This window comes from Chrysemys picta, chromosome 3, assembly GCF_011386835.1.
Source record: "Chrysemys picta bellii isolate R12L10 chromosome 3, ASM1138683v2, whole genome shotgun sequence".
Classification (NCBI taxonomy): domain Eukaryota; kingdom Metazoa; phylum Chordata; order Testudines; family Emydidae; genus Chrysemys; species Chrysemys picta.
The window spans coordinates 144,680,038-144,695,291 of record NC_088793.1 but is presented as its reverse complement, the minus strand read 5'-3'; the positions used below and the strand labels follow the sequence as shown (position 1 = coordinate 144,695,291).

Here is a 15,254-nt window from a genome sequence, read left to right as displayed (position 1 = left end):
ATGTAATGTTGGGAGGAAATCTCAAGAGTTAAACACTTAAAGCTACAGTATGGTCATTACTTAGATTTTAAAAAGTGGAAAATGTGTCTTTTATTATTATGGGAATGTAAGTTGTTAGTAATAAGCTAATACCATTTCAGTTTGTATTAAATGAATACTGTAGGAAAGGTGGTACAAAAACTGGAGGACGCCAAGTGAAGACCTGTTAGCCAGTGAAATGTAGACCTTGGATACAGTAAAATAAGATGCGATGCTAAAGGGGCTTCTGTAATGTGATAACTTATAACTTTTCTCAGGACTTGAACAGGTCTAGACTACCTTCCTATTACGTAATAATGTTACAGTAAAAGTACACATAAATAATTGATTTGTAATCAAGGTGGATAAAAATCCATTGTTTATGAAAAGATAGAATTATTAATTTTTTTTTAAATATCTTTTTTTAAAATAAATCTGCTTAAAGGAAATCTGAATTTAATACAAAATATGTTGAGGCCAAAACTTACTATATTCTCTTAAAACATCTAAATAAAAAATAAACGTGCTGAATCCATGAGCCTCTATCAAAAACTGAGTTAAAGGCTGCTTTTCTATATAAAGAAAGATGTCCCCCTGTTTCTAGCTTTTGAGGTCAAGCTTTATTAATATGGCACAATAAGTCAGCCTAAGTAACTCATTTTGAAGAGTCTTAGGCAAGTAGGGAATTACGTTCCAGTCATTTTCACTTAAGCATATTGGAAAATTTTCCTAGGCTGACCTGAAATAATCAGTTTAATTCACTGATTGCAGTTAGTCCATCTGTTTAATATATCATTTAAATGTAAATGTGAAATGTGTTAAATTTATATATCCAAAACATTTAAGGTTGTTCTGAATAATAAAAATAAATTTTATGTGCTGTTTTGTGTGTTTAAATTCCAATTATCATCCTAATACGGCTTGACACACATCATGACCAAAAAGATAATTATCCCGTAAAGGAAAAGAACAGCTTGGATAAACACCTGTCAGGGATAGTCTAGGTTTACTTGGTCCTGCCTCAGCACAGGGGGCTGGACTCGGTGACCTCTCAGGGTCTCTTCCAGCTCTACATTTCTGTGAGTCTGCATCTTTAAATAAGCAATATATCACTCAACATTTTCCAACATACTGAAAATGTACAAATAATATGAATCTGAAAATGTTAATCTATATAATTGTTTAAGCAAATATATAAATAAATGTATACCTCCTAGATAGCAAAATTGTGTACCAAATCTAGCGTAAAGGCTCTATTTTATTGTATGTCCATGTATTTTAATGGTTTTATCAGAGAATGAGAGTGCACCTTTCTTAGAAAATAACAGAAGTACAATTTGATTTAAAATGGATTATTTAAATCTAGGCTTTCAACTTGATGCTTTTAAATCGTGATTTAAATCACCTTGATTTAAATCAATCCACCATGGTGGCAGTCAATGTTTAATAAAAGGACTTGCCTACATACCAGTGGTGAATGAATTTGTCTGACAAATGCCTGTCGAATTTTGCACTTGGGGATCCCCAGGAAGAGCATCAGATGTGATGCTTTTATACTGCCTGCTTCTAGCACAGTATCTTACATAAGACCATTGCACCAAATGCAGCAATTGCTGTTGCTCCCTTAGCCTCCATCAGCACTACTAGCCCACTGCCTTCCACCATACAGACAGACATCTCTCATTTCCCTCCTGCCCTCTACCAAATGTCTCTCACTGTTGTACGGATAAACTCTGTCTTCTTCCCCTGTCCCTGCATGCAATCCAGATGTCAGGTTTCTGGAGGAAAGGAGGATACTCTTCTCCTCTCAACAATGTAATCACTTTATTTTGTAGGATTTTTATTTATTTATTTTTTTAAAGAGGGAAAAATTCTTGTGCCTGGTGTGCACACATCCATTATATCATATCTCACCTGACCTATATTCATGGCCAGCATTTACTCCCGGGGGAATTCTGTGCTACTGCGTACATGCAGAATTCATGGCCCCCGCAGATTTCTTTGCTTGCCCACAGAAAATGGTGGAGAAGCAAAGGGAAGCCGCAGCGCAGGCACGTCGGTTTGGGTGCCCGGAGCAGCCAGCAGAGATAAATCACCATGGGGCGGGGGGAGGGGGCTGGGGATGCCCCAGCAGGTGGCTCCTATCCTGTGTTGGGCTCAGCTACTAGTCCGAGCTGGGCTGGGGGCGGGGAAGGATGAAACTTGTTCTTCCCCTGCTAGGAGTGGTTGGGGCCAGGTCAGACCCACCCCCAGAATCGTCCCCGGCTGCAGGAAGCTCCACATGCTTTCCCACACCCCACTTCCTGCCCCCATTGCGCCTCAGCTGTGGAAGGGAGGAGGTCACTGTATGGGGAGCTGCTCCCCATCTGACCATCCCCCAAGCATCCAGACCCCCCCATACCCAAACCTCCCTGCCAAACCTCACCCCCCTGCCCCAGACCCCCTCTCAAGCCCTGGCTCCCTCACCAATCCCCACCCCCTCTACATCTGGACCCCCACCTCTGCGCCAAGACCACCCCCGCTGAGCCCTCCCATACTTCAACCCCCACCCTGATGAGCCCCTCAACCCCACTGCCCAACCAACTGCACCCAGACCTCCACCCCACCAAGCCCCACTTCCCCAGAACCCAGACCCCCTGCTGAACCCCAACCACCTTCATGCAGCCAGTAGCCTGTGCTTCCCACTGCTATCCTGGAGCTTCCACATTTATTTATTGACAAATAAAATTTTCAGAATTTTGCAGAATTTTAAAATATTGTGCTCAGGATTATTGTTTTTTGGCTCAGAATTTTTAATTTTTTAGTGCAGAATTTCCTAAGGAGTACCAGTATTCTAATGTTCAGTGCTATAGTGTTGGCTGTAAATGCTGCATCTCTGTGAGAATGGGAAAATTTCCATGAAGAAGCTGGGAATGCTTGGGGGGTGACTGCTTTTATTCATCTCAGTGTTCCTGTGTGGGGAGGATGAGGGTAGCAGTAGGCAGAGCTGCTACTGCAGTAGTACTGTGAAGACAGTCACTTTCTTTTCTAATAAAATGAAATGCTTAATTGAAGATGTGTGAGTTTCTAACTACTTCAGAAAATTGTTTTAAGTCTGGATAGTCTCAACTTTTCACATGTTGATGTTGGATTTCCAGTAGATTGGCTGGACAGTATTTTTGGAGCACCATGCTCAACTTACTCCAACTATCTGAAAATCATTTAAGTCAGGAGCTAAAGTTTTTCCTGCTCATAGTATAGTATATCAGTAGTCACTAAACATATGGCTGAATATTTGTCTTTTTACACATTCCTGTATATCTGCTAATATACAGATCCTCATGAACACTTTAACACTCAAGAACATCATGTGGATTTGGGATGCTTCCTGGAAGATTTTGATTCCATTTATGAAAACATTATTTTGATAGCCTGACATTGATAGTCCTGTTCCCATATGTTTCATGGCATTTAAAAGGGGAGCATGTTCACTTTCTTCAGATCAACCCTCTTGCATTACAGAAGATAAGTACAACTTCTCAGCATGAATGAACTCAGAAACAGATACTAAAAATAACTTTCTATTAACATTTGAAATTTCCAATGCCTGCAGTGAGCAGAATGAGTGCTTTTCCCACATCAAAGTTTTATATCATTAAACCAAACAAATGGAAACTGCCTCACTAAACTGTCATGTGTAGCCTTGTGCAACATGAAAGTATTTAAGTATCTTTAGCTTATTCCTTGAATCTCATTTTTAATCACTTTACCCCTTAACTGAATCCTAGGTAGTCCAAATTAATTTCTTTTTGAGGATATATTTTTATTATTGACAGAAGAATAAACATATAATAGAATAAAATTGGTGAAATGGAATAAAGGAATAAAATGTTTAATAATAAAATAGATAATTTATGATGCCGAGGACTTGATAACGGGGCTCAAAGATGAGAAATTGCATTTAAATGGCCAATCGAAGCTCATTTCAAGAGTTCTAACATTGGTTAAAAAAATCACTTTTTAAACAAAAAAAAGCTGATTGGGCTGTATTCTCTCTAATCTCAAACTGGATTTGCACCTTTTTATTTTAATAAAGCTGGTTTCTGTTTCACATCTTGCACATGAGCAAAATAAACTCAAGTGAAAACCATCATGGAATCTGCTCCCTAACATCAGGAGAATAATTAAGCATTTTTCCATGAACCTGATTTATTTTCTGGAGTAAAATAAACCATTCCCACCAGGACTTAAGCAACTAAATGTCTTTCTACTCCAAAAGGCAGAATACCCGAGTAATTCCTGCATCCATAAATCCTCTTAGCACTTACACATTTAATCAACCTGCTCTTTCTGTACTGGCTGATGAACATACATAGTGTGTGTTAGCATGCTTATAAAATGGTTTATTGAAAAAAAAAATTAAACCTCTGAATTTAATTGGAGAAAGGAAATAATTCCAAAATACTGTGTGAAGTAGAGACAAATAGTAAATAAAATCAATTATAACATTTAAAAACTATTTTTTATTTTTAAATATCACTTTTTATTTCCCCTCCTTTCCTCTATTCCTATCTCCCTCTTGCTTTGACCTGAGTGGGGCTTCAAAAACAGCTCTTTTTGCCACACCCAGACACTCACACCAGATGAGCTTAAACAGGGTTTCTGATGGAAAGCTACTGGGCCAGTTGGCTTTAGCTGATCATTAGGAGTAATGTTTCAAACAACAAGCAACACCTTACCGTGTTCTTTGAAGTCCCACTCTTATTGATCCAATGAAGACACTCAGGCCAGCGACAACAGCTTCACTTTAGAAGCCTCTCTCGTTCCACTGCCACACATCTGTGACCAGGACTGGTACCTTGTTCTTGGAAACCTCATACAAGGCACTTATGGAGTGAAGAGGAAGAGACAAAAAAAGTTAATAAATAGGGGAGAGGGAAGCAGAGAAGAGGAAAGAGATGAATAGGAAGTAACTTTTAAAAGTTACCCCAATTATTTTTTTACAAAAATTGTTTGTGGTGTGGTCTGGCTAGTCAAGTGGCCTTATCTTTATATGTACATTGGTTGGGACATAATTATATGGGCTGAAAGCTTCTTCAGTCAGTAAACTTGCAGTTTACATCCAAACCATTTTGTAAGTATTACTTCCTACTTTTATTTTGTATTGCATTGTTTCTTGTATAGTGTGTGTTAATTCATTAGAACTTTCAAAGAGATTGTGACAGACTGTCTAGCCTGTCATAAATTTATACACAAGGTAAAAATTATATTAAAGTGGTTCTACAGCTTTATTTGGTGACATGTATTTCCATATTTTTAGTTATGCTGCATTATAAAGGGCCTGGCTCTCTGCATGGTAATGAAAATTCTTCAAAATGTTTAGAGTCACTAGTCATAGAAAAGAATAAGCTAATTGATATGTATGCATGTGTTTTCTGTACTCAGTCTGAGACACAGCTTAACTAAGATTTTGGCAGGCTTGAAAGAACTTTCATACCACGAGAAGGGAGTTTTTAAAGATACTATGGCCTCACATTTGAACAGATTTTGTTGGTAGGAAGAGACAAGGAGTCAACAAAAAATAGCTTAGGAAAGTGATGTAACATATATATGAGGCCCAAAGCAGGCCTTGGGGAGAACAAAAAGCTGTATTTTCTGTAAGCGGGAGAGGGGATTTTGCTAAAACACGCTCTCCCACCCCTCTCTCTACCCTAGGTCATATGAAACCTTTCTGGTGCTCTAGATTAGGCCTTTGAAACTGTGGGTCAGACACAGACTTTTTCTGTATTGGCCTGCTTAAACATTTTTTAGTCTAAGGTGAGCCTGTATTTAACTATTTTATTTTGTGAATTTCCTCTGTTTCTGTAATTTACCAATAAAGTCTGCTTTTATTTAAGACAACCTGTCTTCAGTCTTTGATACTGTTAGTCACTGACAAGAGTGTCTGAGAAGGAACTAACCTCTTTCCTTGTGGGAGGGAGGGCACAGCAACTGAAAGGGAGGAAGGCCCAGGAAAGCCCCAGTAATTAAGATCTCAGGTGTCATTACAAAGACAATAACTGTCTGTAATATAATATTAAATAATTTAATTTTAAATTATAAAATATTATGGGTCATGTTAGAAGCAGCAAAGAAAATTCAATATGCTCTTATTGGCATCACCATACAAAACAGTGAGTTAAATTTTAGTGTCCCGTGTTTTACAGTTTACTGTGTTTAAACCAGCTCCTAAATTTTAGACCTTGAAAGCCAGATGAACATTATATGTTTTGGACTAGTATCTTATGTTTTAAGATTTTGACCAACTGGCTCCCAAGCCAAAATTTTTGCTGGAACAATTCAGGGCAGGAATTGAAGTTGGTTGCCTGGTATGTTGAGACCAGTCACATCAGAGAGAGCTTTAAATGATATCTATGGGGTACTTCTCATAGAACAGAATTGGGGGCGGAGGTGTATGCTCTACGTTATCTCAAAGAGGATTGGGAGTTCCGTGAGGGTAGTTATGCTCTTTATTCCAAAAAGGAGTGAGTTCAGATATTTCCCAAATCTGAAATCATTAAAAAAGCATATTGCACCACCTGGTCCTCTTGCCCTCAATGTGTGTGCGAGGAATTTCCCCTGCACAGTTATGAGTCCATAAGGGTGCCATAGGGAAGGGTGCCCTCAGCTGAGTCCTGTTTTTCCCCCTCTCACTTAATGCAGCAGACCCTACTTCGGCTGCTTTTGTCATTATCCTGCTGTTCAGCCTTTTATCATTATCACGATTACGCGTCACACATCAACCAACTGTCAGCCACAGGTTTCACTTTCAACTATTTAAAACTTTTTCTTCTGGTATTCTAATATAATTGGTAATGTAAAGTTGAAATCTATTTCATTTTTTTAATTGAGTTAAAAGTAATTTCAGTTACTACCCTTATCCTTGAGTAGTCCTGCCAATTTTCTTCAAATCACATACTCATAATTTTTAATGATTTTCACTCTCCTGTTGCTGTGTGAAGGCCCATACGAATAGTAAAGGAAGCTGACTAAACAGGGTAAATCTTGAAACTGACTTTACACAAAGTGCTGTCGAATGCACAATGTAAACAAGCTAAAAAATAGATACGTTTTCTCTCATATTTTTCAGTTAACAGCATTTTTAGACATCACTTGTAATAGCAAGTAAAAATATTAGATATTCATATGATTTGCCAAATGGCAAGAACACCACAAGTAAAAGCATTAGGTGTTAATGCTATTAGATTGCCAAATCTCCCAGAGCACAAGGCAGGGACGATATGTCTGCAAGGTGAAGCTTCATTTCTCCGTATATCTCTGGGGTTTGGAGATTTTTCCCACTTTTCCATCTGTATTTAGCTATCCTACCAGAATCTTTGTTCAGAGTTCTGTCCCAGTGCGAGTAGTGTTAGACTGATTGGTTTTATGGATTCTTGTTCATCCTAGGAGTTTGAAGTACTGATTCACTAATTGTGTTTATTCTTAGAATCTCTTTTACTGTACTGCATGTTCATCAACATTACCTCGATTAATGGTCACAGGCTCTAGCTTGGATTCTTTCTCTTAACAGTTGTTGACATAGCAACCCTTCCTGTTCCAGAGACATTTTCTGGATTTTTGCCAGAATTGACAAAAGGAATGTTAGCAAAATTATATTTTGTTAAATGTTAACTGCTCTTTAGAGTTAACTACATAATTTAGTCTTAAACAGATTTTTTTCCATTGAACTGTTTTACAGTAGCAAATTTAGTACTCATCAAAGGTGCGTGATTGATGGGTCTGGAGCCTTCTGTTTCCCAGCAAGATGGGGGCATCACAGGAAGCAGTGAAGTCATATTTTGCTCTGCCACATTACTGCGCCCCTGTGAATGCATGAAAGCTAGCTTGGCTGTCTTGTTCAATCCTTGTGCTCCCTATTGCAACTGCCAAGAAGAGTGCCAGTTGTGATGGTGTTTTGTGATGTGGGCCCAGCTGGAAACTGTTTTAAAATACTTCAAAAAATTGAAGCAGCTAAGTGGGGAATTGCAGCTGAGTAAGAAATAATTACAGAGTGGTAAAAAAAAAAAAAAAAAAAAAAAAAAAAACCATCGTTAATATTATATTGTTTGCCCACAAATATAATTACATATAATCATTGTCCAATTTTACCAACTGACTTATTTTTATCTTGCAGAGTATTGGTCATTACAGAACAAAACAACCAGATTGGTGAATGCAATTTTTGTTTTTGTTTTTGCTCTTCTTTATTCAAAATATGTTTTTTATCCAGGAAACCAGAATTGACAGACTCTGCCTCTCTGCTAGAGACCTTCAAATTTCTTGAAAATGCAGCTGCAGATTTCAGTGATGAAGATGAGGATGAAGATATTGAAGGAAGAGAGAAAACAATGATTGATACCTCAACGGTGGGTCAAAAAAATCTCATTGTTGAAAAACTTGTGGTGAACAGAAAAGTAAAAGGAAAGTGTGAGGTTAAGGAAACGTAAACAGGTTGATTCTCTGTCACTTATACATGCGCATCTGCATGTGCCTCATGCAAATTATTAAATGTACCCCATATATGATTAAATGTATATCTGCCTCGTTGGGAAGCATAAGATTTGCGCTGCTGAATTTGTGCACAAAGTAAGCGTGCCTACTTGGAGCCTGAAAATGATCCCCAAATGTTATTTTTTACTCTTTGGTCTATTCTGTTAGCTTTATTTATTTTTTTTTAAATAACCCTCCTGCCACCTTCTTCTCTATTTGAATCCAGAAGTTTGTGAACCTAATTATTTTTAATGAACATCTGATCAATTTTATTTTTTAGGAACCACACACCTTCTAATTCAGTCTTCTGCCTTCTTTTGACGTTGAGAAGTATAATCTGTAATGCTAAATCAGAAATCCATTTGATGCGAAATATTTGCTTAGATTGGCTTAAAACTTTTAAACTAATTTGAGGAAAATGCTTTTTGCAGTTTCCCAAAACGTATTACATTTCATTTTTAGCAGCTTGTAGAGAATCTTAAAGTAAATGTACCTGTAATATATGAATTAACCCAACCCTATTATTTAACCCAATCCCTTTTTGTTTTGTCAAATTGTTATGCTTATAAGAAGCACACACAATCTTTTTCAGGGGAAAAGGCAATACACCATGTTTATTGAAGATACAACAATTAGCATATGCATTCAGTCATCACACACACAGACACATACACACACACACAGAGTCCCGCCAAGCGATGTTATAGTTACCAGTCCAGAGTCCGGATCAATCTAGTGGCCAGCTAGGTTGATCACCGGTAGGGAGGAGCTGGGTTCCGTCGGTCGTGACACACTGCTCCGGGGAAGTCTTGGCAGGACGAACCCAACGTTTCTTGGCAAGGCACCCTGTTTATATTGTGATTTTCCTTCGTTGGGACCAATGAGTTTTGCACCGTCATGCTGTAATCAATTGTTTGACGAGTGCTTGTTTTTTTTAAATGTTTTTTTTTCTTTTATTAAGTTCCTCAGGGAGTTATCCCATGCTGATTGTGATTACAGCTTTCTTGTTCCCATTGATAGGTGCCTGTCTCATTTTTAGTCTTTAATCTGCCCTCCTCTGACATTTTAATAGGGGTGTGTTGCAGCTTCTTGGCACCCTTGCATCTGTCTCCAGTTCCTCCATAGACCATCTGGTTCAGCAGTGGTCTTTACGCTTATCTCTTAACACACACATTCCTCATTCACACACACAACAAAATTAATTTACATAGAACATTTTGAACATCAAGTTGCAATGCAAAAGAAAACAATCAGGCATTGTTTTACTTATTTTAAAATGCTAAACCTACAACAAATTGGTGACCCTCAAAGGTCTGTCACTGTCTTGAAATCAGCACAGACACAGATTCTGGCTGATGAATCTTTACCAATGGCCCATTAGGTTATTTCTTTCTGTTATTCAAAAAGGTAGGCTGGCAGGATATGATCAAATCATACACCAATACATGCTACATTATTATTCTTTATCCTTCATTCTAAATTATATAAAATACAAACAATACTACTACAAAGTGACTAAACTTCCTTTTGAGTATACAATGCATGGTAAGGTTACAATTGATCAAATGAAAATGTCTGAAAATTTTGTCCTAATAAATCATGTTTGTCTAATCAGTTAGTGGTATTTAAATATGATTTTAAAATAACGGAACAATTAGTTGTTTGATGGTACAATAGTGATAGACCGAGGAAGTACAAATAAATGCCTTTCTTTCTCTGTCATCAAGGGACCGCCATCTGTAACAAGCAAATTTACTTTCTGCTGATCTAAAACATTTTTTTCAATAAGCCTTTTACCTTTGCAAAAATGATCTCTCCTGGGTGTGTTTCTAATGGTATGAAGCACAAAAATTCTTCCTTGAAAATTTCACCGTCATAAAATCTAACGAACAGTGATAGCTGTGCAGTGTCATTTAAATCGCTTGATTCAGCCTCTTCAAGAGACGTGTATTTGGCATTTTTAAAACCATAAAGCAGTGCTGACAGACAATCCTTGTAATTTATCTCCAATCTTCACACTGCCATAGAATTAGGCAGGGAAACTTGCTTCACGTGGTTCACAATGTCCTCTTTTCCTATTTGTCAGAGATAAAAACAGTCATAGGCAAATAGTAGGCAACGCATCACTATTCGTGAATTTAATTATAAACATTTTTAAGGGGAGCTGATGGGCCACACAGGAAGCCTTGATGGAACACATTTGGCTCGGAGGCTGCCTATTGAGTATCACTGCACTACTGCTTAGATCGGCTTAACTATGCCACTCAGTGGTGTGGATTTTTCACATAATTATGCCAACCTAATTTTTTAGTATAGATCAGGCCTAAGTGAAATAAGTACTGCTCAAAAGCAGTTTTTCACTTAAATAGACTCCATTAAAATTTACAATAACAAATCTAAGTCACTGGTTAATTAAATGACTTTAACCTAGACAATCCACTTTTGTTGTAGGAAAAATAAATTTTGTATGACTAGTATAGTATGAATTACTGTAGCTTAGAACTTTTTGTTTTTTAATAAATTACTGAGATGGTGTTAGTGACCAAAGAAAATCCAATTTAGAAGTGACAAAAACATAGATGGTGATGGTAAAATGTGCAACAAATAGGCAACGTCATCACCACCATTTTGCCCAGCAAAGATGAATCTGAACAAATCAGAAGACACCAGCTACTCAACAGACTCTCACCTGTTATGTTTTTGTGTGTGTCTATAGGGTGGGGCACATCAAAGACAAATCTGGATATCAAAAACTCTGATTTCAGAATAGTAGAGCCTATCTGGCCACTGATACTTGCCTTTCTTGATGCTTTTGTGAAGTGCTGTGTACACTTTTGCCCTCTTGTAAAAACCAACCACTATGCATTTATTTTGGACTAAAATCCTTGCATATATGTTTATACACAAGCTACTTGTTGTGACATTACCCATGGTACAGTGTGGACAGGTGGATAAATGTGTCCCCTCAATTCTCAAACCTGGGGTGCCTCTTACACAGCTATGCTGAGAGCAACCACTCCGTTTGCTCACACACAAACTCCAGCTATATTATATGAGTGCTATAGCTAGCCACTCCTGAAGTACATTGCAGGACGACACCAATCCCAGACTTTCCCCCAGAAATATACGTCTTGTAGTGCCCAAATGACGCTTCCCAAATATTTCGATCCAAAAACACATTGTTTAGATAAAACAAGTTTATTAACTACAGAAAGGTTTTAAGTGATTACAAGAAGTGAGTCCTATAGGTCAGAATTGGTTACAAGTAAATAAAAGGTAAAATGCATCTAATACCGAACTTAAGCTAAATGAATTCAAAGCAGTCTCAGTAATGTTCTACAGTAGACTCTTATAACTTTACATACAATGTTGCCACACATATTTTACCAGGACAATAATGATCAGCACGTTATGAGTTTTCAAAGGATACCTCACAAGGCATACTTTGTACTAAATCCATTATAGTTTTGTAAAAAGGGTGAACATAGGAATACAGACTGTCACATTTGTAGACTGTATCCCTGATAAATTACCAGTATAGCCCTTAATGTGCTAAGGTTGTGTATTGACTGCTTTAGTGTGAAAAAAATTGTTGTTTTTGACTTTCCTTTAGCTTTACAGTTTGAATAAATCAAATGTGTTTACTTTGTCCTGTTTCCCCCTGCCCCCACCGCTAAAATAGAGGTACCCTATGTTTAATTTTTTCCTGCCTCTGTTCTAATTGTTAGTTCCACATGTGAAAGCAAATAGCACTGGCAGATACAAAGTTGTATTTTTAGTTTAATTTAGCTTTTTTCTTTTTATTTAGATGGTGAGGAGAAGAGTGGTGTCTGATAGCAGTGAAGACAGAGATACAGAAGAAGCTTTGAAAGAGTTTGACTTCTTGGTTGGATCAGATGATGGAGACGGAGAATCTAGAAGTTCAGGAGATGGAACTGACTGGGGTAAGGGAGTTTAGTGGATCACACCAGAAAAACAGAAAATGGGTTAAGCACAAAAACTGAACAATATTTTGCCAAGATCGCAGCATTTTTAAAGGAGTCCTACTGTAAATCCTTTGGTGGTAGACTGAGATCCTGTTACTGAGAGACTGAGATATTGTTACTTTTCTGTATGCAGCTTTATGCACAGATTCTTAAGATATTCACATTTTTGTTCAGTTACCTCTATTAAGTAATAATGCAAATAAATATAGTTTAAATAATCTTTTTAGAGTTCCAATACCTTTTCTATCTATCCAAACTATAGAAGCTCTATAAAACGTTGATTTGTCAGATTGTGAACGTGAATATGAGAGGTTTTTAATCTTCTTCCCTTCCTCCCACTTTAATACAGAAAGCAATGTGAGTCATAAAAATTTAATTTTTTTTCCCCCATTCAAATGGCAGCAATTTGAGCAGTTTGGTCTATTCTATTGCTCAAAGTCCTTTGAAAAGATAGCAGGCATATATTTAAAACCTACTTAGTTAGAAAGGGAATTTCATAAACTATTGTCTAGTAATATGTGGTTCAAGTTAATGTCTTGCAGCCAGGTTATCAGAACCTAGTTTACTTTGAAGAATTGATTACTTAAGCCCCAGCACTCTACATAAGCTAGCTGCATGCTAAGCTGATAGATTCTGAGGATATTTGGCCCAGTATATAAAAGGTTGAGAGGCTGCAGTTAACTCTGATGGGAGGACATGAGCTCCCTAAGCCCCCCTCAAAGCCCAGTGCATATCTCTAACTCTCTCACCATTCACAAGGAAGAAGAAAGCTTTACTTGAGCTTTAGGCTTGCAGTAACCCTCAGTGTACTGAAATCACTGGGCCTGGGATTGGACTGTAAATAGTTACTTTAAATATAGCTACAAGAATTCCCTTAAGTAATTAAAAGGACATGATTCTTCCCCAAAAATAGTTCTTGAAAGGCATACTGGTATTTGCTTTTTTTTATAATTAAACCTTCATCTTTTCTGCTTTCTGAGCATACTGTATCTATCACTTGTGCCACTGAAATGTGAATAGGTTGAGTTTGTCAGTTATCAGTCCTATTTAATTTAAGGTGTTAAATAAATTCTTAATAGCATTGATGACAGCTCAGTACAGATTTACAAAAGATTTACTTTCCAAAAAAAAATAAATATAGAAATGTTTGTTATGGAAAGTTATAATTTCCTTTATAGTTGTATGCTTTCAATCCTTGTAAAATTGGATCCAAAGGAGGTTTTCAATTCTTTATATCACAGCTTGTAATTACAGTTATAATAGTCTGTCAGCATAAGCTGCCACAATGTCATTATAAATCCTTTATCAATTCATTTAAGACACTTATTTGATTTAAATGAAATTAAAAATTAAATGTAATAATGTCTTATAACTTAATATATTGGAAGTAGGGGGAAACATGGTAAAGTTGTTTAAAAATTGCTTTCTAGCTTTGAACAGTACATTTTTTGCAACAAAAATTTCCTGAACATTTTTAATAATAATTTATTAAACTGGTACAATGGAATGCCATGACTGACTACTTTTGAGAGCCTTTAGAGTTGATCAGATCTGTGATTTCTAAACTAGAAAGCATTTACATACTAGTTCAAAATCCGCTTTGTAAAATGGATTAAATATGATGTATGGTACGTGCAGGAAGTATGTAAGTGTGTGTTCTCATAGGCATGCCATAGAATATTAATGTCTGAAGTAGTTTGCTGACAACTCTGCCATCTATGTCCTGCATATTTCTAAATATTTTTTTGCCAAAGGAGAGCAGAAATTCCATGTCAAATTTGGGGAAGAAAAGCATGATCAGCTAAAACTTCTCTCCTGATTTCAGAAATGGTGGCCTGCTGTCCACAAACAAAACTACCCTGCCCTGCCATTAAATGTAATGCTGCTTATATTTCATGATCCGTTTTTATTCTGCCTCTGTATTACACTTCTGGGGATGACTCCAGTGCTGATGTGGGGAATATTTCTTAACTTCTACCCCAGCAAATCACCAGACTTGCAGAGACTGGGGAAAAACCTGCAGTGAAGAAACTGATACACCCTCGTTCTCCCCTCTCTCACAATATATGTGGGAAAGATTCACACATAGAGTAGACCTTCTGTACATGGGTCAAAAGGACTTAGCCCATTGATGGCCCATAATAGTTTAGCCTCTTCCCTAGGAACTTTTTTTAACTATTGATATTTCTCCATTTCAAAGGTGTTCCAAAAATAATTAATTCTTAGCTCAACTATTTGTTTCCTGAATTAATCTATCACCCATGGACGTAACTCATCTTTGATCGCTGTTTTTTGTATTGTAATTTTATCCAAGTCCAAGTGTTAGTCTCTTCCAGTTTATTAGAATTTATAAATACATGGATGTGTTAATGTCTTCACCTCATATTGACGTGAAGAAACCATTTATATCAGTGGTTCTCAACCAGGGGTACATATATCCCTGAGGGTATGCAGAGGTCTTCCAGGGGATACGTCAACTCATCTAGATAGTTGCCTAGTTTTACAATGGGCTAAAAGCACTACCAAAGTCAGTACAAACTAAAATTTCATAAAGACAATGACTCGTTTATGCTACTCTATATATTATATCAGTGTTTCTCAACCAGGAGGGTGTCATGATTTATTTTATAATTATATGGTAAAAATGAGAAAGTAAGCAATTTTTCAGTAATAGTGTGCTGACACACTTTTGTATTCTTATTAGGGCTGTTGATTAATCACAGTTAATTCACGCAGTTATCT

The 15,254-nt window shown here is 37.0% G+C and overlaps 1 protein-coding gene across 7 annotated transcripts in view; it reads left to right on the top strand.

Annotated features, from left to right (window-relative positions):
- Window positions 1-15,254, top strand: part of STRN (striatin) — an 89,721-nt gene that overhangs the window by 45,469 nt on the left and 28,998 nt on the right. For all 7 annotated transcript variants that reach the window (XM_042848426.2, XM_042848425.2, XM_005296257.5 and 4 more), the window contains 2 exons: window positions 8,267-8,402; window positions 12,335-12,470. In XM_042848426.2, coding sequence (XP_042704360.2) covers window positions 8,267-8,402; window positions 12,335-12,470 — 272 coding nt within the window. The remainder of the gene's footprint in view (window positions 1-8,266; window positions 8,403-12,334; window positions 12,471-15,254) is intronic.